At 32.2% G+C, this 27,335-nt stretch overlaps 4 protein-coding genes and 1 pseudogene across 9 annotated transcripts; 2 read left to right on the forward strand and 3 right to left on the reverse strand.

Annotated features, from left to right (window-relative positions):
- The first annotated feature begins 3,816 nt into the window (after window positions 1-3,816).
- On the forward strand, window positions 3,817-5,967 carry LOC110636949 (uncharacterized protein C24B11.05). 2 transcript variants are annotated; one of them, XM_021786850.2, is made up of 9 exons: window positions 3,817-4,099; window positions 4,262-4,346; window positions 4,453-4,518; window positions 4,624-4,721; window positions 4,843-4,880; window positions 4,962-5,049; window positions 5,145-5,438; window positions 5,541-5,606; window positions 5,705-5,967. In XM_021786850.2, the coding sequence occupies exons 2-9, from the start codon at window positions 4,286-4,288 to the stop codon at window positions 5,861-5,863; spliced, it is 870 nt and encodes a 289-aa protein (XP_021642542.2). In that variant the 5' UTR covers window positions 3,817-4,099; window positions 4,262-4,285; the 3' UTR covers window positions 5,864-5,967. The 2 variants fall into 2 exon arrangements, with proteins under 2 accessions (XP_021642542.2, XP_057998282.1); XM_058142299.1 differs by having other exon boundaries at window positions 3,818-4,346.
- Window positions 5,968-6,515: 548 nt separating this feature from the next.
- LOC110636951 (uncharacterized protein C24B11.05) lies at window positions 6,516-9,044 on the forward strand. 2 transcript variants are annotated; one of them, XM_058142300.1, is made up of 9 exons: window positions 6,516-6,695; window positions 7,009-7,086; window positions 7,199-7,264; window positions 7,373-7,470; window positions 7,579-7,616; window positions 7,694-7,781; window positions 7,896-8,174; window positions 8,433-8,498; window positions 8,594-9,044. In XM_058142300.1, the coding sequence occupies exons 2-9, from the start codon at window positions 7,029-7,031 to the stop codon at window positions 8,747-8,749; spliced, it is 849 nt and encodes a 282-aa protein (XP_057998283.1). In that variant the 5' UTR covers window positions 6,516-6,695; window positions 7,009-7,028; the 3' UTR covers window positions 8,750-9,044. The 2 variants fall into 2 exon arrangements, with proteins under 2 accessions (XP_057998283.1, XP_057998284.1); XM_058142301.1 differs by having other exon boundaries at window positions 6,543-6,695; window positions 7,016-7,086.
- Window positions 9,045-9,589: 545 nt separating this feature from the next.
- On the reverse strand, window positions 9,590-12,421 carry LOC110636950 (uncharacterized). 4 transcript variants are annotated; one of them, XM_021786851.2, is made up of 10 exons: window positions 12,253-12,421; window positions 11,933-11,975; window positions 11,503-11,574; window positions 11,311-11,335; window positions 11,181-11,213; window positions 10,899-11,020; window positions 10,692-10,822; window positions 10,372-10,595; window positions 9,971-10,209; window positions 9,590-9,884 (listed from the first exon to the last, which is right to left on the reverse strand). In XM_021786851.2, exons 2-10 carry the CDS (start codon window positions 11,933-11,935, stop codon window positions 9,789-9,791), a joined length of 945 nt encoding a protein of 314 aa, XP_021642543.1. In that variant the 5' UTR covers window positions 11,936-11,975; window positions 12,253-12,421; the 3' UTR covers window positions 9,590-9,788. The 4 variants fall into 4 exon arrangements, with proteins under 4 accessions (XP_021642543.1, XP_021642544.1, XP_021642545.1 ...); XM_021786852.2 differs by having other exon boundaries at window positions 12,216-12,421; XM_021786853.2 differs by having other exon boundaries at window positions 12,175-12,421.
- Window positions 12,422-18,000: 5,579 nt separating this feature from the next.
- On the reverse strand, window positions 18,001-20,564 carry LOC110636954 (scarecrow-like protein 14). The gene has a single exon (XM_021786858.2). It carries the CDS (start codon window positions 20,177-20,179, stop codon window positions 18,131-18,133), a length of 2,049 nt encoding a protein of 682 aa, XP_021642550.2. The 5' UTR covers window positions 20,180-20,564; the 3' UTR covers window positions 18,001-18,130.
- Window positions 20,565-21,984: 1,420 nt separating this feature from the next.
- LOC131177335 (scarecrow-like protein 14) lies at window positions 21,985-24,365 on the reverse strand (annotated as a pseudogene).
- Between the last annotated feature and the right edge of the window lie 2,970 nt (window positions 24,366-27,335).

Below are 27,335 nucleotides of genomic sequence, written 5' to 3' on the forward strand. Positions count from 1 at the left end.
GAAAATATTAATATTATAATAAATATTTAAAATATAAATATTATTATTCATATTAAAAATATTATTATTATTTAAAAAAATCAAAAGATGCACATCTAGTGTGCTTATTTTAAAACATGAATAAGGAAAAACTTATGGTGTTGATTAAAAAGTATACTCTAGATGTGAACAAATACATTATTTAAATTAATATTTATTGAGAAATACATATTAATCCATGAGTAATAAAAATTATATAATTCTAATTCTAATAAAATTCTCAATCTAAATCCACATCATGACTATTAATATATATATATAAAAAAATTTTGAATAGTCTGTAAGGGAAAATAAAAATTTATCTAATACAAAAGAAAAATAAAAATTGTAGTTAAAAATGATATGATTCTTAAAATTATATTTTAAAATATAGATAACAAAAAAAGATGGATTGATTAAAAGTATATTAACCATAAATAATAAAAATTATATAATTTTAATTCTAATAAAATTCTCAATTTAAGCATACATCTTGACTATTAATTAAAAAAAAAATCTTGAGTAGCTTATAAAGGAAAATAAAGATTTATTCAATAGAAAAGAAAAAAAATAAATCATAATTATAAATGACATGCTTCTTAAAATCGTATAAATTGAGAAATTTTCTATCACAAAGTATTCAAGGTATGAGGAATTTTTCACTATTTAATTTAAATAGGAAAATATTTAATTATTAATAAAAATTATAGAATAATAAGAATGACAATATCTTATCAAATTTAATATATATCAAATCATAAATAGTTTTTAACACTTAATGGGAAAATATTAATATTATAATAAATATTTAAAATTTAAATATTATTATTCAAATCATAAATATTGTTATTATTTTAAAAATAAAAAAAAATTCACATATCATGTGCATGTTTTAGAATATAGATAACGAAAAACTTATGAATTCATTAATATGTATATATATAAATTTATGTAATTATAAAATTTATATTTTTATTTATAAAATATTTATTATTTGATCCTATTTTATTTGTGTATTGCTGAATTTATATTTAAAAAATATTAATATTGTAATAAAAATTTAAATTTATTCAGATTATTTTTTTTTTACTCATAGAATTTTTTTTTCTTAGTTTATCTATAAAAGAATAGATTGAGTCTAATTTCACCCCAAAAATTAATTTAAGGAAAAAAAGTTTTTCAAAATCTTACATATAGCTCAAATAGATTAACTATGCTCCAAAGCTAATTTTAAAAAATAAAATTTATTCAAATTTTATATATAATTCAAATTCATCATCTAAATTAATATGAGACAATATATAAATTTAAAAAATAATTTTAATTTTTCTCTCTATCCCTCACATAACCCCTCTTCTCATCCTTTGTTTTCGCAACACATCCTTCATTTCCCTTTAATTGGGCTTTCTCATGAGCTACCCTCACGCCTAAATTTGCAAACCTCACAGCTAGGAACGGCAATATATCAGTGTCTGTAAAATCACTAAATTTAAACTCGATTAATATATTTAAAATTTAAATTTATCTTAAATTTAATTAAAATTTATTCTTAACTATTTAAATTTATTTTAAATTTAAATATTATTACTCAAAAAATACATAAATTTATTTAATTTTATATCTTTTAATTAATAATTTATATAAAAAATTATTTTTATTAATAATTTATATTTTAAAAATTTAATAATTTCATAAAATATTTTAATTTTATTTTATATAAAATAAAATATATAAAAAATTAAAAATATTATTATAAAAATATATATTTTATATTTAATTAAATATTTATATAAATAAATTTAAATAATAAATACTTAATATATAAAATTTAAATTCACTATAAATATCAAATTTAAAATTAATTATATGCTATTAAAATCTATTCTATTATATTTGCACGCACTCCTTTTGCTTTTCAAAATAACTAACAGCAGCGTGTACAAAGAAGATTTCATCAAGATTTTTGACCCAAGTTCCGCGCACTCCTTTTGACCCAAATTGTCGAACTAAAACATTTGAATTAACACGTAAATTTACACAAAGAAAAAAAAAAGTTGAATTTTTAATGTAATTAGAATATATATATATATTAAGTTGCCGAAGCTTCCATTGGTCACCAACTAGAGGTAGGAAAAATCAAAGTCTACTCCTTCCTTCCTTCCTTTCCCATGAATTGAAATTCTTGATTTTTGACATTCAACTAATTTTGTTGGCCAAATTATTTGGACCGTTTAAAAAAATAAAATAATACATAACTTCCAAATGAAACAAATAAATAATTAAATTATAGAAAGATATCCAATAATTATACACGTATTTCTTTATTACTATTCTTTATCTAAACAGTTACACCTTAACTATTTTATTCATGGATTAGTTATAAGAAGAGACTATTCTATACACACACATATATATGTATATAAACATTTAGTGAAAAATAACTTGTTTAATTCAATTGATATAGAAATACTACAAAATGATTAACAACGAACAAAAGAAATTATATGTACGCATCATTTTTATATAAATAAAGAAAGCTTCAAAGTTGCGGATGTTTATATATATAAATATAATGCCATGTTAAGCGTGCTAATTATTAATATAAATATTACTTGTAAACAATTAATTTTAGATCATAATCAACACTCATCAAATTAATTACCGAAATATATATATATATATTATTTTGTATTTTATTTTCTTTATTTATATTTTATTACTTTTATCATTATATGAATTTTTTATCATGATAATTTATAAAATAAAATTTATTTTATTAAAAATAAAATAATCATGAAATTTTTCTTAAAATTAAATAAAAAATAATCAGATAATATTTTAGTTATGTTATTATTTTTTTTTATAATAATTTAACTTGACTTGATATAATGATTAAAGATATAACGTTCACTTATTAAGTGTCAAATTTGAGTTTTTATTCCTTCAACTCATTATAATTTTTTTTTATAGCAGAAAAAAATCTATTTTTGTCGTTTATTATATTTGACTTTCAATCCAATTTTCGTCCATGGAAAGTAGAAAAATTCCTTCTCTATTTAAATACAAAGGAGAGAAAAGAAAGGATGGAATTTGTTTTGAGTTAGTAAAATGGCAAAGATGATTTTTTTTTTCAAAGATGAATTTGAAAGCGACCGAGAAAAAAAAATCTAAATAGAAAATTCATAGCCACAACTTTTAATTTAAAAAAATATATGAAAAATGCAATATGAGAAAAATAAAACATAACAATACAATAAAAGGGAAAAAAATATAATAAAAAAATTTCAATTAATTTAGAGAAATATATAAATTAGACATTTCTTTTAATGCTTTCACATCATGAATATAATAATAATAAATAAATGGCCATTCCACAAGCTTTATATATTTTATTTTATTGATAATAAAGTAAATGCAATTTATGACCTAATTGATGACATGTGGCCCCCAACAGAAAATGTTAAACAAGAGAAGAATCATTCATGTGAAATTAAATGTTTCTGCCGAGCTATCTTCAATTATTGTCCAGCATCCCACGTTCATGTCTAAATTAATTTTTTTTTATTTATCACACTTAATAATTTTAAAAAAAATCTGAAGAAATTCTTTGATTTTTACCCTTATCATTCAGATTACATAATGAAAAAATTTCTAATTAAAATTTCAAATTTTAACCATCATAATTTATTTTAAAGAATTTTAAGATTTATTTTATGGTTTTAATTATAAAAAAGAATATTTAAAAAAGGTAAAAAAAAAGTTAATTATATAATATATTAAAAATACTAAATTTTAATGCTCCCTTAAATATGTATTTTTATCTTTTCTATGTTAATAAGAAGTAAATTTCATAATTTTATATAGAAATAGCATGTATTTCATGAGCACAAAATAATTCTTAAAAAAAACAACTGAAAAAATAAGAGTGTTCTCTGGCATAGGTGGGAAGAGTATGGTTTTCCAGAAATTTCTATGTTGGCAAACAAGTCAAAAAGAAGTGGGGAATAATTAGTTAATTCACGGGAAATGGTGATATTTTTTTTCGTGTGGATTGTTGGACCCTGGTGTGAAATGGAAACTTGTATTTCTTCCCTCTCCCTACGCTCCTTTCTATATATCTTTCAATTTCTTCACAAGTTCAACCCATAGCTTCCATCCCTGCAGTCTTCTTCTACCTCCTCCTTAATTCATTTTCTCTTTCAAAATAACCAATCCCCTCTTTCTTTTTCTTTTTCCTTACCAGAGACTTCATAATCACCAATTCAACATGGCATATGAAGATCAATACCAGCAATCCCTGCTGCTAAAATATGACACTCTTCTCTTTGGTAAGCCTCCTCCATTTAATTCTTTAACTTTTTTTTTCTTTTTTCCCTATTGTTGGAAAAGGATCTCTCCAATGTATTAATCTTATTAATTGTAACTATTTTTTAGACGTGGATGATACCCTGTATCCCTTAAGCACTGGTTTCTCGAAGGAATGCGCCAAGAACATTGAAGGTATATTATATTGTTCACAGCATTCCTAATAAATTGTGATGTTGATTTTTTATTTTCAGTTGTTTTGCTCTTCTTAATCAATTGTCTATTCTTGCCCTTCTCCAGAATATATGGTTCAGAAGCTTGGTATTCCAGAAAATAAAGCCTCTCAATTGAATCAAGAATTGTACAAGAACTATGGAACCTCAATGGCGGGTCTCAAGGTACTTTATTATATATTTTTCCATAATGTAAAATGTAAAATTAAAAGAAAAAATTGAATCATTTCAACAGCTTATTCTGAATTATAATTAATGTATTGGTTTTTTGTTTTTTTTTTTTTAGGCTATTGGCTATGATTTTGACAACGATGAATATCACAGGTGTGTGCTTAATGTCTTCTCTATGCTTCCACTTTGTATAAATCATGACAATCATCTGACACTTTGAATTATAATTTGCAGCTTTGTTCATGGAAGATTACCTTATGAGAAGCTGAAGCCTGACCATGTTCTAAGGAGTCTTCTGCTTAGCTTGCCTGTCCGTAAAGTTGTAAGTTGACATTTACACTGCACGAGCCTCTTAATTTTGCGCGAGTTAGAAAAGGGATTTGGAAATTTATGATGCTTTGGTTTTTATTATGACAGATATTCTCAAATGCTGATAAAGCCCATGTGGCTAAAACTCTAAGCAAGCTTGGATTGGAGGACTGTTTTGAGAGGATTATATGCTTCGAGACCCTTAATCCCAGTGGCAAAACCAGTACTAGTTTTGATGATAAAAATGAGCTTCAACTTGGAAGTGAAATGCTTGAAATCTCTGATCATTCTTGTCAATCTGATATTGGTTCAATACTTCCTAAAACTCCAATCGTCTGCAAACCATTTGAAAATGCATTTGAACAGGCCTTTAAATTGGCTAACATCAAACCTCAAAGAACAGTACGTGGATTTCAAAGCTAGAAGTTCATTAATTTCTTGCCTGCAATTGAGCTTTAACTTGAAGAATTTATCTATATAATGCTTTTTTTTTTTTTTGTTCAGATATTTTTTGATGATAGCATCCGGAACATACAGACAGGAAAGCAAATGGGACTCAGGACTGTGTTGGTAAGTCACCACAGGATTTCTCTTTCTTGGCATTTATGATCTGAAAAAAGAAAAAAAAAAATTTCCTCATATGCTAATCTGAAAAAACTGGGTTTTAGGTGGGCAAATCGAATCGAGTTTCGGGGGCTGATTATGTTCTTGACAGCATCCACAATATGAAGGAAGCACTGCCAGAACTCTGGGAAGCAAATAGCAAGAAGTCAGAAACTACAAAATATATAGCAAGTGTTTCAATTGAAACATCTGTGACAGCCTAACTTACCACTGTGTATCTCAGTTTCTGTAACATCGATCATTTGTGCAGGAAATTTTTATCCCTACTGATGATCATCAATAAAGATTTTGTTTTTGGGAGTCTTAATTGATGAATTTTCCCAACAATATTTGCTCTCGGGCACTCGATAAAGGCATTCCTCGGTTTTGTCGTGATCATGAAATTTCTGTAATGTGTAGGACCGTGAATTGAGCTTGGTAATTCAATAGGAAAAAAAATGCAAATAAAAATATTTTAAAAAATTTAAAATAAAGAGTAATTTAATTAAATTAAAAAATATTTTATTAAAATTTAAGTAATTTAATTTCAATGTAAAAACCCGAAATCACATATAAAATATAAAATTTAAAAGTTAAAAAATAAATTAAGGAAGAGGCAACCTCCATTTAAGGGTGTCGCAATATCTCCTGCACAGTGATGCACAGGATCAAGACACGGCAATTCTGCAACCAACACGTTTCAATCGATCTTTTCTTCATTTATCAATAATACACGGAAAAGTCTTTCAACTTGATGGATACGTGTCAAACTCTGATACGGGTCCAGAGGAACCGGAGCAGAAAGAGTGTGTGCTCGAAAGCACTGAAAAATCCCTCGTCAACAGTCTCTACATTTCAGTTTCTTCTAGATATTCCATCAAATCAAATTTATTGAAATTAAATAAAATTATTTATTTTCCCTGTGAAGCGAGCAGCGTCCTCAACCGCCCGGCCTCTCTCTATATAATAGAACCCAACTTCATTCTTAAACTTCTTCCCTTGCATCTTCCCTTTTGCGCTTTCTCTACATCTTTGTGCGGTTCTGCGATCCATCTGGTAATGGCTTATCCTTTGTATAAGTTTTTCAATTTCTTTCACTTTTCTTTTTCTTTTTTTTTTCCACATTGTTTTTGGGTCTCATTTGATGGAGTACCTGACTTGAGTCTTATTTTTCTTTTTTTGGTGCTTTTGACCTTTCTTGTTGTAATGTTGCTTGAATGTGGCGTTCTCATGGCTTCCATGCGTTTGATCTTTCCCTTTATTATTATTATTATTATTATTATTATTATTATTATTATTATTATTATTATTATTATCTTTTGGGTATTTTGGGTGGTTTCTCTGATACTTTTTTTTTTTTTTTTTTTAGTTTTTAGCCTGCATATAAAAATGGAGTGTGAAGAGAACCAACCAGTGGCTCTGGAGAAGTACGATTGTCTCCTTTTTGGTAAGCTCTTGTATGCTTTCTAAATCTTTCATCTTGTCATCATAGTTGTTTGATAGCCAATCGGTCTTCTTGTTAGAGTTTAATCTGATGATGGGTTATAATCATTTGTCAGATTTAGATGAGACACTCTATCCTAACAGTTCTGGTTTGGCTCAACATGTCACCAAGAATATTGAAGGTAGTTACATTTTGTAATTTTGCCTATTTTTAATTAAGCATATGTGCGTGTATATAATTTTGAATTAGTTGAATGATGTAATTCACTTCGGAATTCGTTATTTTTTAGAGTATATGATTCAAAAGCTCCGCATTGAGGAAAGTCAAGTCCCAGAATTGTGTGTTTCCTTGTACAAGTATTATGGGACAACATTGGCTGGTCTCAGGGTATGGTTCAAGCAACTTTTTGTGTGTTTTCTTCTGGGTATGGAGAATGCTTCATTTGGATTCTCCTGATTAAAATGTTTTGCTCTTTGTGGTTTTTCTTATCTCCAGGCTATTGGGTATAAGTTCGACTATGATGACTTCCATAAGTAAGCGGTTGTTTCTTTATGTCTTTATGTATCTTTTTATGAAATGCTTCTTTTCTAACACTTTGTCTATTGTACAGTTTTGTTCATGGAAAATTACCCTATGATATCCTAAAGCCTGACCTTGTTCTTAGAAATCTTTTACACAGTGTGCCTGTTCGGAAAGTTGTAAGTTTCATTTCCTTAATCCTTGCTACATATGTATTGACTGCTTTTTGATGGTCTGTATTGTTTTCCTATAAGTTTTTCTTCTCGTGATAATGATTTGATCACTTTGTATAGGTTTTCACCAATGCTGATAAGAATCATGCTGAGAGGGTCCTCAATAGACTTGGGTTAGAGGACTGCTTTGAAGGAGTTATATGCTTTGAGACCTTGAATAACACTAACAAAGGAAATAATCCCGTTGAAGAGGATGAAAATGCAGTTTTTGACATCAATGAATATAGCGCTGCTCCGAATGCTGGTATTGCACTTCCAAGGTCACCAGTTGTCTGCAAACCATTTGAAGAGGCATTTGACCAGGTGTTTAAGATTGCCTGCATCAACCCTCAAAGAACGGTAAGATATTTATTCTTATTACGATCTGTGATTGGGTTCAGAATTGTCTTGGCTTTTAACTGCTTCAATCTATGGTAATATAGCATTTGCATATTATCACAATTGTTTTCAAAGTGTGGGTTCGTTCTGATTATGATCTCCGATTATCCAGTTCCTCATGCGTTATTAACTTGAACTACTATAATTAATTTCTTGGTCACTGGGTCCTCAGATAGTCTCTTTTATCTTTTATTGACATTGTCATTTATTGCTTTCCAGTTGTTCTTCGATGACAGCATCCGTAATTTACAGACTGGGAAACAGCTGGGCCTCAACACTGTGTGGGTAAGTTAACTTTATCAAACCATGAACATAATTGTACCTTCAGGCTTCAGCAGAATTTTTGCCTTGACAATCAACTCTTCCTGATGTGAGTACAGGTAGGCTCTTCCCATCGCACTGAAGGTGTAGACTATGCACTTGAGAGCATCCACAATATCAAGGAAGCACTGCCGGAGCTCTGGGAGGCTAATGAGAAGTCTGAAGATGTGAGGTATTCAGGGAAGGTTGCCATTGAGACTTCAGTTAAGGCATAGCATATTTGTAGGTGGGCATTTTCTCAACTCTATCTAATGCGGTCACACGATGACATCTTATTTGTTTGAAATTAAACACGCTTTTTTTTCCCCTCAACTTTTGTAACATTTGAGCCATTGAGCTCTCACATTAGCTTCTGTTGTTCTTTGTTTCTCTGATTTGTAGTTTAAGTGATCTTAGCTTCCTGTATTGGGGGCTTGTAGCAGGGTTGGCCTTCCTGCATGGGTTATTTGGAATATGAATCTTGATTTATTATAGGGAGAAATAAAAAAAAAAAAAAAGTCTCTTTCGTCATTCTAGTGAGCTATGTGATATGGCAATCACCTGCTCATATGGTTATATTGTTGATGCCACCTGTGGTTAACAATATTTCCCATAAAAACTCAATTCCCACCCCTTAATTCTCCTCCATTACCACCGTTACCAAACAATGTTTTGGCCTGCCAAATGCAATCTCTATTTTTCATTCGAGAGTAGATATGGAAAGTATACCCCTATCTCATGAGATTCCCCACGCATCACATGACAATGAACGGAACAGAGAACAGTAGTGGAGAAAGTTCTCCCTACCGGCCGTGGGATAGATCGAAAATGGCTCCTGCTGCGTCCTGGCCATTCTTAAGGCAGAGTAAACCGCGCTTGTCCACTTGTGCTGTTTTTTGTGTATGACGGAAAATTCATTTTGCAACACAGTAGGCTATGAAGCACATTTGCGTGAGATTGTGAATTTGGTGACATGAATGACGGAACTAAGTTGCAGATACAATCTACGGAGTTCCCTGCCTAGCAGATGATAAATATGTGAGGTTGTTTTGTAGGATTTTTGTATGGAAAAAATATACTAAACAGAAGAAAAGTAGCATATGCTCTTCTGAAGTAACTTTGACGTTTCTATCACCATACTTGTTTTTTAAAAACATAATTACTTTGCAATAAAAAGCACGGAGACCCCTCTGGCCTCCACAAAATCATCATAATGAGTTGAACTAGCCTCTATCGCAAAAAAAATGGACGAATGGCAGAGAACTTCAATAAATTTCATTCTTTCAAAGAATACTTTTTCCCTGTGAATGCTTGAAATTTAGGTTCTTCAACCTTCTGAGGTGCCTCTTGACTGCTCTTATTTGGGGCATTCTGAGAATTAAAAAGCAAATGCTGAGTTTAAAGCAGTACAGCAGAAAAATTGGTCTGCACGCCACCACAAACAAAGAAAAACGTACCTTTGGTGTTCCACTTCGGGGTTGGTTTACATTTGAACCAAAGACGAGCTTCCCAGAGTGTGAACAAGATGCAGAGTTTGATGGCTTGGAGCTACTACTATCTTTCCCAACCTCTTGAGGGTTCTGTTTCAGATTGTTAGCTGATGCAGTTGCTAGTGCTGATAGTTTTCCATCCAAACGTCTTGCTACTCCAGTGAATGGACTGAACTTTGGCATCTTTTTGGCTGGCTCTTCTTCAACTGAAAGATGAAAATTCAAAAAAAAAAAAAAAAGATTAAGATTGGCAGCAATTTCTTTAAAGGGCTCACTTTTTATAACACCCAAATTTTTTTTAAAAAAAAAGTAAAGATAAAAAATTTCAGAAATTTGACAAACTTTTACATTAAAACTAAAAAGATAACCTTCAGGTGGTGTCTTATTTGACCTAGGAGATGGAGCTGGCTTTTCAGGTTCTTTATAGTCAAGAGGCGGAGCAAAATCTACCTCACAGTCTGTTTCAATAATACTGATTGCAGAGCATGGTTTTGTTTCAACTATGTCAATGTAGTACTTCTTGTTGTTATAAGCAACCATTATTGTATCACCAGTTGTTAAACAAGAGTAGTTCCTCAATGAAGTCTCTAAGCTGCAAGGGAACATCAAGGAAGAAATAAATATGCATAAAAAGAATTTTTAATCTTTCTACTATAAGAAAGAAAAGTAAAATGAATAATAGACCAACATTGCTTTGGGGTTGGAGATATCTAAGAAGTCCTTAGTGTGGGGCTGCAGCTTTACATAAGTTCCCTTTGTGAGGCTGGCATTTTTTAATTGCACAATGTCTCCCTCTTGCAGGAGCATGTTTTCCATCATCTGAAAGTATAACACAAATAAGCAGATGACTAACAAGCAGCATTAGCATATTATCAGAATCACAATAGAAGCATACCCAATAGGGCAAGAATATGATTCCCTCATCAGCAATAAATTCTAGAACCCCACAATGTGTAACTCGCTCAACAGATGGATTTCGGAGTTCAAAAAGCATTGGGTAGTCAATGTGCAAAGAAGCTGGAGAGCAAACATATAAAACTTGTGATTGATGCTATGATAACAAAACCAGGAATACAAAAAGGAAAAAAAAAAAAATCCATCTTAAAACACATGACCAGAAAGCAGAAATTAAAGAGATGAAGCAACTGGAAAAAAATATTGAAAATTAGTTGCTTACCAAGGTGATCAAGAGCTGAGGGAGGCATAATAACTAGAAGCAACAAGATTAATCAATTACAAACCTTTGTAAAGAAATTGTCAAGAAAAAAGGTGGGAAAAAAACAACTTAAATGAGAAGATAAACATACTTTTATCGCCCTTTTCCACATGTGTCTGCAAATATTCACATGGTTAGAATGAGTTTAGAGTGATATATTTAAGTGGTACTCATCAACCACAAATACAATGATCAAATGAAAATATGCTGCACAGGAAGCCAACAAATCCATTACAAGGAATTGAGAATTATTAAAAACAATTTCAGCACTTATTTATCAAACCTTATCAATGAAAGAGACAGGGTAACAGCGATAACTCCGTTCAAACGTTGAACTGTGGGGGTCTAGCCGAGCCTGCAATTGCCAAAACCAATGATCAAATGAGTGCAGCAATAGAAGTACAACATTTTCAATGAAAACAAACCCAGAAACTAGAGCAACAAAACTTTTTAATAGTTATTAGATAACCGTGTATGCTGCTTAAGCTTCTGTTTGACTCATTCCAAAACTTGCATACAATGAAAAGAACGCTCATAGCTTAAAACCCAATAAAAGTTTCGAGGTACAATTGATAGTTTCTAAATACACATCACATACATAGAAACTAAATAACAAAAAGCTTTAAATCAACAATTGCATGACATTCATGTCCGCTAATTTGATAATCAATAGAAGTCCAACCAAAATATATGGCAATAGGTTATTAACATACCATGTCTATCGAGTTAAACAGCTCCAACCCACAAGATGTCCACCTGAATAAATGTGAAAAGTAAAGATAGAGCAGAGAAAACAAATAACCTAATGGACAAAAAGAAAACCCAATTCGTATTAAAAATGAATCAAACCCAAAAACACCTCATTTACGAGAGAATGTTGAGATAATTTCAAAACATGTATAATGACATGTTTATATACACAAAACACACAAGCACTACTGCTATTGAGTCTTACCAAAATATTCGAAGGAAAACAAAAAGATCAAGATATAGTACCCAAAAAGCGATTAAAGCAGAGATATAGGATCAAAACCTATGGAATCAGAGATTGACTGATGACGACGGGGAGCCAACACAGTTTTGGGTGAATGGAGGAAGGCGGTCCCCGGATGGGTGGAACTTGCTGTGGGTGAATGACGGTTATTTAAGGAGAGTGCGGGTCCTTTGATTTTATAGGTATAGGAGAATGTCTATCGTATGCATATCGGACACCAACTCATTTTGTACCAAGCAGTCCTGATGCTCATCGAATCGTACGACTGCTATTGCAGATCGCAACCTCGTGGGAGAGGATCCCACCTTGAAACATGGGCAAAAAAATTGTATCATCCAATGATACAATTCAATACATCCACAACGGCGTGTATATAAAGAATTCGAGTAATTTTTTTAATAATATGTATTAAATAAATTTTATTAAGAGTATATTAAACATAATCCTAATATAAATCATTAATATGATGATTCCCCTTTGGGATATGAATAAAAAAAGTAAATTTATCTTACAATATATTTAATATAAATTAAATTTCGAATAAGAATGAGTTTAGTAATTATTAAATTAAATATTAATATAAAATTTTATATAAATTTAATTAAAATATTAAAATAAATATATAAATTTAATACAAATACTTAATTTAATAATTATTAAATTCATCACCAGTAATTGCACCTTTTATTTTAATTACTCTATTATAAGCCATTTAATGCCTTAATGGGCAAAACAGTGTAATACTATAAGAATCGATTTTAAAAATTTAAATTAAAGTGATAATTTTATTTTACGTGTAATTGTAAAAAGTTAAACTCATGAATTTTTTTAATCATTAAATTAAATATTTTAATTTAAGTACACATATTTATTATATATATTTTTAATTAATTTTATATAAATTTTGATATAAATATTTGATTAAATAATTTTTAAATTTATTCTCACGATGAGATTAAATTTATATTAGATATATTATTTATTTTAATATTAAAAATTACTATAAATTTATAAAAAAAATATATAAAATATTTAGTAATAAATTAATACCCTGTGTATACAAATTATATAACATAGTATTTATGTTATTAACGATTTTTATTTGTGCATGCAAATTATGTAACATGGTATATATGTTATTAACCATTTTTATTTTATAATTATATTAATTTTATAAATATTAATGCGATCATTATGTAGATAAATACAAATAATTTTACATTAAAAAGATAAAATAAGAATTAAATTTACATACATTAATCCTACATTTGTTTCATGAATGACTTTTTTTGCATTTTTAATATTTATTATTAAGGAAAACAATACCGTTATTTAAAAAACTAAAGTGATTTTCTAAATTTTAATATATTAATTAAAATATAAAACAATTTAGATATATTCGTTATAAAAATTATACATTGATTTATTAATCACCCTTAACCATTGATAACACTATGGTCAACGTTGGTCAGTAAAGGTCAATGACAGTCAATGTTGACCACCATGATATTAATATTCTTTTTTATATTTAATAACAAAATAATAAAAATTAAAATTTAATAATCTATATATTTTTATAGCATTATAAATTAAAAAAATAACTTTTATAAATTTCAACTAATTGAAAATATTTTTCATAGTTTTTTGAGCATTACAAGTAAATAATAAAAAATAATTTATTTTCTAAACAAATACACAAATAAATTATTTTATGTGGAATAAATAAAATCTAAAATTTATTAAAATTTTCAAGTCATTTAAAAATAACAAAAAATTAATTACAATTACAAATTAAAGTGTGCAACGCTTGGGCTGGCCAGTATCCATTCTCAACCCGACCCAATTACTGGCTATAATTAAAACTCCAGTGCGCCACAGATGAGTCTCGGGTCCGAGGGCGGTTATGAAACCCTAAATCAGAAATAGAGTTTCTTCTTCCAATTAATGAAGCCTTCGTTGTATAAAGTAGAAACAACAGAGCACAAAAGCTGCTTGCTTCGGGTTCTTGGAGAGGAAAGAGGTCTTACGAAGTTTTTAATCTGGTCCTTTGTTTGTTTCCAGAAGAGAACTCCAGATATGGCAAAGCGCGAGATATCTAGTACTCTGAAGAACGTGAAGGTAGTTTACCCGTCAAACTTTAAAAATTCTATCATTTTAGCTTCATTGTTGTTAGTTTCTACTGCTAGTCTTGGGTTTGAACTGGGTTTTGATTTGATTTATCTGGGTTTCCTTTCCTTTGATGAATTTTTACTTCTGTTTTCTGGAACATGCACAATTAACTTTGTAACTTACACGTGTACTAATGTGGGAATCTTATTCTATAATTCATGCAAAGGGCAGCTCAGAGAGAGGAAAAAACTAAGAAACGAGAAGAGGAGAAACCAGATGGGAATTTCTTTTCCCCTGGTATCATTAGGAAGTGGTAATGTAGCATATATTAGTTTTGCTTCTTGAATTTTAAGTTGATTTCAGTTTTGTTGGTCATAATTCTTCTTGGTTTCCCTTTCTGAGTTTCGACTGCATTGCTAACTACCTTAGGGTAGAATATGGTATGGGCTTTGTGTGATTTTATTCCTTTGAGAATCATATTCCTCTTATCATTAATAAATAGAATAATATGAAAGTGAATAAATAAGCAAATGAATGAAGCTATATATTTTATTTGTCAAGCATTTGAAACGGCAATCATTCATTTTCTGTTTTCCTTTTCCCCTTGTATTACTGTCGGGATGAATGACCCTGTCCTTGGAACAAATTTAATCTTGTAATTTTTGCATGATTGTCTTCCACTCAAACTGCCCCATATTTTGGTCCATCAATTTCACTTTATTATGTTGAATTGTTGATATATCAGCCATGGTCCTTGATGTTATTTGTAAGATTAATGGTCCATAAATTGAGGTTTCTTAATCAGTTTGAGAGCCATTATCTTACTGATTATGACCTTGATATTAGTGTTGTTTTATTAGCTCCTATGCATGGTCTAGATTCTTGATGTCATATTATTATAACATGTGGACCTCTTACACTGCCTTTTTATGTGCATGTAGCATGGTAATAATGGAAGGGGATCCCCTTCCAGGAGCAGTTATGGGACGGATGTCATTTCAAAGTTTTAATCCTTCTGTTGATGTGAGTTTAAAGATCAAGTGATCTGAACATTTTTATCTTATGAACAGTCACCTCCTGAGCTTCTCTTATGGCTTATGCTCTCACACCAAATCAATTGTTTGGTAGAAACTAAATGAAGAAGCAGCTAACGTCTGCCAGCCTGAAGTGTCTGATGTGCATGCCACTGGCTCCAGTGGTCAGAGTAGGACATCTTTTAGGTGGGTGGTTTGACTTTCTTAAAATCTCTTTGTTTTTGTAATGATAGTTGCCTACATAATTGTTTGTAAAAATGAAGTTTTCCTGTTTCAAACCTAGAATGACCAACTCGCATCTAGTACATGTTGTACATTTAATACGGGTGTGGTTTGAATATAAAGCCTAGGGTTTTTCTTTATAACAATGTTGTTGTCATTTAGAGAACATGCAAGTATACAGGATAGAAAATAGGATTTGAGTAGGCCATTTTATATAATTAAGTTGGCATTTTCTAATAAGTTAATGAAATATGTTGGGCAAGGTCATCCATTTTTTGTTTCTCTCTCTTGACTCTGTATACCCTGTTTGGGAGGAGGTAGTAAAGTAAGGGTTTTTTTTTTTTTTTTTAATTAAAGTTTTTTGAAGTAAGTTTTTTCATGGTTTTTAAACATTCGTAATATTTTAGTGTTTGAGAGGAAGAGAAGTTTTTTTAAAGTATTTGAAAGTTTTAAAGAGAAAATCTTCTAATTGATGGGTTATGGGTTGGAAAATGGAGGTTTTTAAACCTTGAAAACCTCACTCTCTCTCAAATAGAAACACAAGTTCAAGGTTTTTAAATCTTTAAAAACCTCTCATTAATTTAAAAAACTTCCTCCTAAGCAAAGGTATAATTCAGTTAAAACTAATTATTGTTTTTCCTGCTAGAGATAGGGTGCTCAGCTGTTAAATATATCAAGGGATAGGCAATCAACTAAACACATGGTAATAGATAGTGAACGGAATAATGGTTAAAAATTCAATTGGTTGCATGCTTGTACGTGTATATGAATTTTGGACGAAACTTTCTTTACTCTTTGCAGAGAAAATGGATCATCACAAGATGAAGCAGGGTGTTCAAACGCTTTTAGGGGAAAATCTGACATAGACCTTAAAAGAAAACAGTCTGAAGTAGTAACTCAATTACAGAATCGGAATAAATCACCAAAAACTGAAGGTGGCCAGCAGCCATCACCAAATAGCAGATAAGGCTCCTTCAAGCAACCAAAACATGAAAAACTGGATTGGAGTATGCGCAGACCAAAAAGTCAATACAATCAAAACGAGAGAGGGTGAGAATAAATAGGTCATTAGCTTAAAAATTGTGGAATTTTTTTTTTATAAAAAATTTATTATCAAGTTATTAAATTTGATGTTATAATTGTTGTCCTTCTGATTCTGCCTCTTGCATTCTTTTTTTAAGCTATTGAATTTTACTCGGAAAAGAAGAAAAAAAACCCAAAACATTGTCATCACGTTATTAATACGCTGGTTTTGTATACGAGCTTTGAGATTTGTAATGTGTCGCTTAAGAGTTGTTTGACTCTCTCCCTTACGTGTGGTATCAAATTCGATGCCATTGATTTTTAACCACCTGGCCTACTTTTGATTCTGTTAATATTTATGCGTTTGCCTCTGGTAATTAAACTTCGTCACCCAGGTGTCTGTACGTTGAAAAAACTTTTGCAGTATTCCTTGGAGAGGTGCTGTTCTGACTCTGCATTAGTAAATAAATTTGGACAGATCTTGAAAGGCAGTACTTGGGTCCATTTGATTTGAAGATAGAAGTGTAGAATCACGGTCAACTTCAATTCAAGTTGACCATCAAAGTACAGGATATGTTAGTACATGAAAATTGGAGACTATCAAAGACTCGGAACAAAATTGACCTGAATAACTGGACTAGGATCAGACTGACAGTGTCCCATGAGATGAGACATACAGCATAGCTGGGTGTATGAAACACGGTACCTTCAAGAATTGAATTTTGATTAAGTGGTGTTAGACTTTACAACTCAGTAGTAGAGGAATGGAGTCGGCTTTCAAAACTGTAGTTTGGATCTAAATCAATTAAAAGTGAAAATTCATAGCTTCTATAATCTACCGAGAGAATATTCAAATAATGTTTTTAAACCCCGTGAAAAAGAAGGTAGATGGGCCTCATTAGAGAAGTTGAGGAATTGTTACTTAGCAGGGTAGCAAGTTTTGGTGCGAGTCCACACCTTTTTTTTTGGAAAGCACACGCTTTGGTCTTAGGTAATCATTTCATCAGAGTGAACTTTCTGGGAGAGCCCAAAGAATCCAATTGGCTTCTTAAATTGGTTGTGGTAGGTATGTTAGGGCCGCATGAAATTATAACGATCACATCTGAATTTGGAGATTTACATTAGATTATTTATGGGATATTATGGAAATGTTAATGCAAGTTCCATCATCAAAGTTATTGGATGGATGCCAACGAGGGGGAAAAGAAGCAAAGAAACTATGAAGTTAATTCTTGTATTAGGTGAGACATTGAAGTTTTCTTGGTATCACAGCATCATAGAATCCTAGCTAATTGCTAGAGGATTTAGAAAAGGAAACTTGGGAGTCCCTTCAAAGCTAATGCACATTCAGGATCGTGTTAGTGATTCTGCAATTAAGGAACTTCTATGCAAGGTGAAATGAATCAGAAACACTGACAAATCTGAAGTTAATTAACAATAACATACTAGATAAGACAAGAGAAACTAAACTTCTAATAGGAGCCCATAATCTATTAATTCTAACATGTTAATAAACAGAGTTTCTTATGTTAATCACGGACAGGTTTCCAAACTGAAAGTGCGTAGACTATTCTCCCCTTCCATCCCTGCAGCATCCACCGGCTATCCTCATCAACAACAAAGTTCTTATTGTAATTTGATTCCACAGTAGCTGTTACTTGCTTCGTGATCTCCTGGTCTAATGGAAGCTGCCTGAACCCAGCCTTAACATTTCGAACTTGCCACTGCCTATATGTCTCTGGCCTTTCAACTCTGTCCCCACCCTCACAGGCTATGACATTCATTGCATACCTTCCAAATATTTCTTTCTCAAACATCAGTCTCGCAGGTTCTTCACGAGGTATAGTAGCATCAATCATGTCAAACAATGCTGAGAAGTGGAAGAGTGCATCTCGAAAACGTGTGAGGAAGAAGGGCGCATTGTAAGTACCATTAACTACTCCATGGATGAAGATATCTGGATTAATTCTCCTCATTTGTTTCAGAACAATATCTCTCACACTGTTGGCTACCATTGTGTCATCAGGGAGGTTCTTTAACCGATACAAACAATTAACAACAACCATCTCATTTCTGTCAATCTTGAAATCCTCATATTGGATACTTTCCCATTTCTGTGCTATGGCATTGTACTCAAATGGGACATTGAATCTCTCACAGTATTTTCTTAAGCGATGACCTGTTTCTTCAACCCTTTCTGCAGGCCGGAAGCCCGGTTGAGGAAACTCAATGCCTGTGATACACAACTTTGGAGGTCCTCCAGTCCTTGTTGAGAGACGCTCAATAAGGGAAGGCCATTGAAAGCCATAGAGAATGCCATAATCAATAATGTGTAGCCTAGTCACTTTCTCTGCCAGTTTCATGATAGTCTGGTTAGCATAAAGGTATGACATTGTCTGGAAAGGGCATGCCGTAACATATGTGTGGTAAGCTTTTAGCATATCAGCAGCTGATGTTGTACTACTTACCACGGGTGTATATCCAGGCGTCCCTGTTCCAGCCAATCGTGCCTCCAAGCCATTGGCAAAGAAATGTGCCAATCTTTGGTTTCCATCACCATAAGGGGAAGAATATTGCTTTACCTGTCTTAGCTGTTCCTGTGCAGCCCTTTGGTCATCGCTAGCCACAGCTAGCGCACATTGAGGCAGGAGAGTCCATAAATCCACCACTTCCTTTTTACTACCTTTTTTCTTTGAGCGACATTTTCTACCAATAGACCCTTTTGTTTGCCCATTGTTCTTCAACTTCCCTTCATCATTTTTTTGAAGAGAAAATGACCCAGAATCATTCTTTCCTGTCTGACCGAGCAACACCTCGTCGAATATCTCTGTTTCCTCAGGCTTTTCAAGAGAGATTGCAGAATGCTTGTTGCTTCTCCCTTCTAGATAGGCACTTTCCTCAAACTGATGAAGTTTCCTCTCCCTCAAACCATTAAACGAGTAATAATCCCTGGTGTTATCCTTCTCTTGAAAATCTGATGGAATCAAAGAACTAGCATTTGAAAATGACTGACTGCATAAATCTGGCACCTGGAGGGTATTTACATGAGAGAATTCAAATTCAGCGTGGTCAAAAATCCAACTTGATTCAACCAAGTTGATGGAAGTAGAACAAGTGTTGCTGCTATCACTACTGGCACTCCAAGTGAAAGCGCTGCCTAGGCTGTGAATGTTTTGATGAAAGTTGGATGATTGATCCGACCAAGGAGGATACTTCTGGCCAAGAACATCATAGAAAGATTTCTCTGCAGCTTGGAGGGCTAAACCTTCATGCAACATACAGTTCTTGCTCTCTAATTCTTCTTCCATAAGCATATCACTTATGTACTTGAGAACAGAATTGGAGAAATCACTATTGTCGAGGGAATCTGCTTCAGGGCTTGAACCTGAATGTGATGCTGAATCCCTGCTTGAAGTGTGTGCATTTGTTGGAAGCTGATGTGGATGAGGATCTACATATTCATGATTCAGTTCAAAACCATTGACAAGATAGTGATTTGGAAGGGCTGACATGGTGCCACAGTCAAATCTGAATCTGGTCCTGGCACCTGGAGGTGCTCGGAGTAGAGCATCATCCATAAAGACTACTGGTGGAACCAGACTGAAATTTGATTCTCAAAAACTGTCAACTTTGATTCCCCTTTACCAGTTGCTGAGGATCTTGGGCAAAATAACAACACTGAATGTTGTGGCTTAGTTATACTAGGATTTAAGGAGAGTTGGAGGGGAACAAAGATGAAATTTCTCCTAAATTTATACCAAGTAGCTGTAAACTCAGTTTTACTTGAAGAAAATTGAATAGAAAAATTGCTTGTACAGACTAAGCAGGAAAAGTCCAGAAGCCTGTTTAAGAAGCCAATGAACTATATACCAATCAGCTTCCAAGCTTTGTAATGATCAGCTTTTCATACATGAGTGGTACCTTAGGTATGTTTTAGCCAATGGGAGATGATGAATGTTACAATTAACAATGCAAAACTAGATAAATTATTGAATTAAGTGGTTGACAAGCTAACTTTAACAATCTGGATCCACAAGTCACTGACGTGTTAATGTGGATGCATGTGGGGGGGTTGTGGGAACTAGGTTCCCATCATGATGTCCAAATCAATTACTTAAATAAATGTATTCCTTAGTCTATCTACTTATAATTTAAAAGTAGACTTTTTCTTTTCCACTTAATTTCTTTTTATTTGGGAGTTCCAATGTAAAATTATACTATGTTCTTTTGCAAGTTCTACCTACCTACAATCATATTTGTTTTCAGATTCTCCCAATTGTTTTTCTTTTTCCTGATCACCATCTTCACTTTACTTGATGAAAGTGTCTGCCATGCATCAAGAGTATGACACATATCAGTTGTTGGCTTTCTATAATCATCTCAACATTTCTCAATAATCCTCCAATTACTAATCCTGTAGCTGCAATGACCGGGGGTATAGCAGCTTAAATCACTGATAACTTCTGGTATGGTCCCCCCCTCCCTTTTCTCTCCCAACTTCTTGCTCTCTCACAGGAAAGCATATGACAAATTGGCAATTGGAATGGGAGATATTAGGCAGAATAGTGATTGGTTTGCGTGTGTGTGCCTGGGTATTCATCTTTTAAGATTTACTGGAATCCAGTGTTTGATCTACGGTTCATTTGTAGCAATTTTCATTCTGTGCTGCTGAATTCCAGAAGCATACCGATTTTCCTTTTTTATTTTATGATTCGTGTACTGATTCATTATAATTTATTGCCTAAAATTACTGAAGATTGTCTCAAAAGTTCAAGACAAAGAAGTTAATTTGTATTCCTGCTTGCATTATTTTATTGGTAATATTTTAGTCCTTGGGAACCTTGAGAAAGCTGCATGTTTTTGCTGCACTTATGGACACTTTTGCTTTGAGTTTTGTCATTTAGACCTCTATTTGGCTGTTCCAATCAAACGTAAGATCAATTTGGTAAATTCAAGATGAGGCATATGGGCAGAACTTTTGATTCCTGGGTACCCTTCAACAGGTGTGCCCATTTCTGCCTTGCCCAAGCTCAGTAAAAAGCTGTGGAACTATTCAGGAAGAGTTTATCAGGAGAAGTTACAGATTCTGTTAGCAATAACTAAAATGAGTTTGCTGTAATAGTTCACTCGGAAATGTAATTTGGGGTATGCAAAGAATAATCAAATCCAGAAACTTCCCTCTAATTCCCTCTTTGCTTTCCTCTCATTTTCCTTCATTTTCTGTCACTTCCCTAGGTAACAAACACCATCTTTATCTGGTTATATCCAAAGGATATAACTCTGATAATAATGTGTGTTTGGTTTATACCATGAATACCTGTTTTCTGGTAAAAGCCATTGGAATCGATGTATTGGTTAATGTTTTTTTAACACACAGCTGGGATGGTGATCTCAAAAAGAACAAATATATTTCACCAATTGGGCAGGAAAAATTAAACATCAATATTAAAAACTTCTAGCTATATTTACATGAAAGATAGAAACAAAACTTCTAGTAGGGCCTTCTCATAAACCACTAATTCCATATACGAGCATACATGTTAATCCTGGACTGGTTTCCAAACTGAAAGAGCGTAGATAACTCTCCTTTCCATCCCTGTAGCATCCACCCGCCATCCTCATCAACTACAAAATCCTTGTGATACTCTGATCTCACAGTAGATCTCACTTTCTTCAAAATTTCTTGATCTAATAAAAGCTGCCTGAACCCAGCTCTTATATTTCGAACCTGCCACTGTCTGTATGTCTCAGGCCTTTCAACCCTCTCAGTACCCTCACATGCTATGACATTCATAATATCTCTTCCAAATATTTCTTTCTCATACAGCAATCTTTGCTCATCTTCGCAAGGCACGTTAACGTCAAACATATCAAACATGGAAGAGAAGTGGAATAGTGCCTCTCGAAACCAGTGACGAAGAATGGAGCATTATAGGTACCATTAACAACTCCATGGATAAATAAGTCTGGTTTGATTCTCCTGATCAATTTTAAGACAGCATCTCTTGCACTGTTTGCTACAACTGTGTCATCAGGGAGATTCCTTAACCGATGCAAACAGTTAACAACAGTCATCTCATCTCTGTTGATGTTGAGATCCTCGTACTTGATGGTTTCCCATTTCTGTGCTATGACATTATACTCAAATGGGACGTTAAACCTCTCACAATATCTTCGTAAGCGACGGCCAGTCTCCTCGACCCTTTCAGCAGGGCGAAAACCAGGTTGAGGAGCTCAATTCCAGTAATTCGCAACTTTGGAGGTCCACCAGGCCTTTGTGAGAGGCGCTGGATGAGGCAAGGCCATTGAAAACCATAGAGAATGCCAAAATCAATAATGTGGAGCCTAGTTGCTTTCTGTGCTAGTTTGAAAATTGTCTGATTAGCAAAGAAATTTGACATTCGCTTGAATGGGCATGCCTTAACATACACCTGGTAAGCTTTTAAGATATCAGAAACTGGTGTCTTGTTGCTTACAAGCGGCGTGTATTTAGGCGTACTGGTACCAGCCAAACGTGTCTCAAGGGCCTTGGAGAAGTAATATGCTAATCTTTGGTTTCCATCCCCATAAGCTGAAGAATGTTGCCCAATCTGCCTAAGTAGCTCTGTTGCAGTCCTTTGGTCACTGATTGCCACAGCTTGTGCACACTGTGTTAGCAGAGTTGGCAAATCCACCACTTCTCCTTTGTTTCCCTGTCTCCTTCCTCGCGTCGTTCTGCCATTAGATCCTTTACCCTGCCCATTCCGGCTTGCTCCATTCTGTGACTTTTCATGAAGAGCACGTGCTTCAGACTTGCTGTTTTCACTTGGACAAAGCAATACCTTATCAAACATCTCTGACTGCTCAGACTCTGCGAGAGAAATAGCAGAATGCTTGTTGCTCCTCTCTTCTTCTAAATAATCACCATCCTCACGTTGATGATTTTTCCGTCCCCGTGAACTATTCGGTGAGGAATCTCTCTCAGTTTCTGGGCTGCTCTTTGGTGCCAATACCAAAGAATCACCATCTCCTATCCGTTGCCTGACCACTGTTAACGGGTGTATATCACTCTGGAAATATGGTCCTAGAAGGGTACTTTCAGGGGAGTCAATAAGAGAACTTTGGATTCCATGTAAATCTAAATCAACTCGATCAAAAATCCAATTTGAATTTTCAACTGAAGTATTAACAGCAGCTGGATAGCTCTTGCTGCTATCAACACTGCTACTCCAAGGTGAAGTATCATCAGGACTTTGAACATTTTGAGAACAGTGATACAATGAATGGGGATATTCCTGACCAAGGACATCATACAAGGATTTCTCTGCAGCTTGGAGGGCCAAACAGTCCTGCAACATACAGGTCTTGCCCTCTAAGTCCTCTTCCATAAGCATATCGCTTATGTACTTGAGAACAACATTATTATTTGGATCATGTCCTTCTGAGCTCAAGGATGAAGGAGAAGATGATGTCAAGTCATTAGGAGGTTGTGGATCAAATGAAGGAACGGGGGAATAAGGATTACTCAAGTTATTATTGAGCTCATATCCATTAAGAAGATTTCTATTTGGAGAGAAAGAAACGGGGTAATGGTCGAAATTGAATCTATTCATGGAATTAGGAAATTCTTGAAGAAGGGTATCCATCAAGAACAACAACACTTCCTTCGGGTTCCCAAGCAATTTGAGGAAAAGCAATTAGAACAAGATAAGAAATCTATGGCTCAGGTCAATTTCCCAGATAAATTTAAAATAAATAAATTTTAAAAAGAAATTATTAGTCTTGACCTATGTTATAACATTCAGTAGATCTCAGTTGAGTAAATGTGCAAGAAACGATAAAGAACCCATAAAACCACTTGAACAAGTGAGAAAATCCAGAATCTTGAAAAAAGATTGGAGAGAGGAATATACAACAGAGATTACAAAGTCAGAACCCAAAAATAAGTGCTCGACCTAAACAGTTGGGTATTTTTTACCTGAATAAATGTGCAATAAACAAAATACAGAGAGAAAAATTGGAGCTAAATACTATAAAAATATATATATCTAAAAATAGAAAAGATGAACAGATGATTTTTTTGGGTGGACGATGAAATAAAAATTTAAAGAAAGGTAAAGAATCCCTGTCAGACCAGAGCTTTAGACAGAGATGCTATCTATGAGGCATGAGAAAGTAAAGGCCCTTATTTAAAGAGAAACTGGAAAGCGATAACCTAGAGAGAGGAACCTTCAGGGAAGGTCTGTTAAAGATAGACAAAAGCAGCCGCCAGCCTATACCACTAATACCCATGCTGGGTTGGCTTTTCTTTCAGACAGTGATTAGTGCAACGTAACCTTTATGAGGCCCACGAGCGTTGGATTGCATAACACATGTCCCCGTGTTTGACCTCAGACTCAGACGAGCTTGTCTCGTTCCTTTTAACATGTTCCTTTCCTCCGTTAATTAACGTTCTTGGTCCACAAGCCATTGACCAGATTAACAGAGTGTGAACACCTAAGATTTCTTAATTTTGTACGAGTTCTGTAATGGTGTCTAAATTCGTGAACTTGATTAATTGTTTAATTATATATAAAACTTATCATAATATTAAAACCTTTTTTTTAAATTATAAGATGTGGAATTTAAATATTAATAATTTATCTGGTGTGCTTATATGGATAAAAAAAAAATTGTCTAACTTCGCCATTAAGTTCTATTTATATATAAATATAAGTAAAAGTGACGTGTCTTTAATTTATTTGATGAGAGTATCTATCATGGGAGATACGCGGTAGTGTCTTGCCTGATTTCAAAAGACAAAAATCTTGCATACTTTTCTTCTTCGCGAATCTTCAACCCAAGTCTCTTTTCATAATGGGTGTGATTACGAAGAGTTTTACCTCGTGTAATTAAGTTTAATAATTATTATATTAAATATTTATATTTAAATTTATATATTTATCATATACATTTTAATTAAATTTAGATATTTTTTAATATAAATATATAATTTAATAATTATTAAATTTATTTTTTATAAATTAAGTTTATATTAAATACATCATTTCATAATTTCTGTTACATTAAATAAAAAAAAATCAAATTTGTTTTACGAAAACATTTTATTATTTATTGATTCAAAATTAATAATTTTAATATTTACGTTGTCATCGATAAAAAAAATTATTAATTTCAGAAATTATAAAATATTTTATAAAATAATAATTTAAGTACTAAAATGCAACTAAGATTTAAATATTAAAATATAATCTAAATCTCATTACTAAAATGTTGTTTCATTACTAAATCTCACTTAATGTGTTATTTTTAAAACAACAAGAATCAAATTAATTTTTATATATTTTTTTAAAAAATTATAATTAGCTTTTTCTTTACACTATCAAACAACTAATATTTATATAGTAAATTATCAAGATATTTTCATTTTAATTTTTGATTTTAAAATAAATAATTGAAATTTTATTTTTTGATATATAATTATTTATTTTCAAAATTAAAATTTCATTTACAATGAAATATCAACCATTTCATTTCAGATTCAAAAACTCAAATTTGACAAACATAATAGATGACATATATATAAATATGATAGTATTTAAAGCTTTTACATTTTGTTAAAGTAAATTATTTATGTTTAACTTAAAGTAGATTGAATAAATTTTAGGGTTAATTACTATAAAGTTTCAGAGTTTTGTCTAAATTTATTAATTGGTCTCTAAAATTTTTAGAGGTAATTAAAATGTCTCTATTTTGTAAAATAAATCTATTTAGTGCTTTTGTTTTATTTTTTTACAGAAAACGTTATTGGTAAAGGGAATGTCTAAATTACTTTCACTTAACCACACGCAAACACTATTAGGCTCATCTCCCCCAACCTCTACCATACCTTCCTCATTCCTTGACACACACAAAACCGTCCCTCCATCGTCACTAGTTCAACACCCACCATCATTGGTTCAACATCTCACCAGTCCTCTCCTTCCATATCACCGATAGCTTCCCCAATGCCAAATAGCCCCCTTTCTCCTTTAACAAACTCATTTCGTAACTCCTCATAGATCCATACATCTGTTGAGGCAGTGGGTATAGAATAGGTTTTAAGGCGTGATAAATCACTATTTTTAAGATATTAATTGCCCCCACTAGATTCTTTGCAAGGTTATGGCAATATACCTCCGTGATACAACAAAACTTGAAATCTGCCAGACAACTCTTAAAGATTTCCTTTAAGAGCTTTTATCTGACCGAATTTAGAGAGACTAGAAAAAAAGAAGAAGAAGTAGAAGTAGTATATATCTGAATTGAAAATTCATCGATATTTATAAAAAATGAAAAGTCATGACACTTTTCTAGATAGACATATATATTTATTTCTAATAGATACAATTTGTTTGTGTAATAGACATGTATACATTTATTAAAAGACACCTATACAAATAGTTGTGACTTTTTGTATAGAATTGTCATATCTATCTATTAACAGACACATCTACTTGTTAATAAACACATCTGTTCGTAATTTATTTCCAAAAATTACAATATGATAATAATTTTATTTTATACATATACGTGTCAAGTCTCATAATAAAATAATATATATTAAATTATCTATATATAATTATATATATATTTCACTCTTGTCATTCTTTCATTTGCTTATATTTTAACGATATAGGAATTCTTTCTCTCTATACTGTCTAACATACAAGCTATTTATAACAATCCCCCACTTAGCTTGTATTGTTAGATCCC

Source organism: Hevea brasiliensis, unplaced genomic scaffold, assembly GCF_030052815.1.
Source record: "Hevea brasiliensis isolate MT/VB/25A 57/8 unplaced genomic scaffold, ASM3005281v1 Scaf409, whole genome shotgun sequence".
NCBI classification, from domain to species: Eukaryota; Viridiplantae; Streptophyta; class Magnoliopsida; order Malpighiales; family Euphorbiaceae; genus Hevea; species Hevea brasiliensis.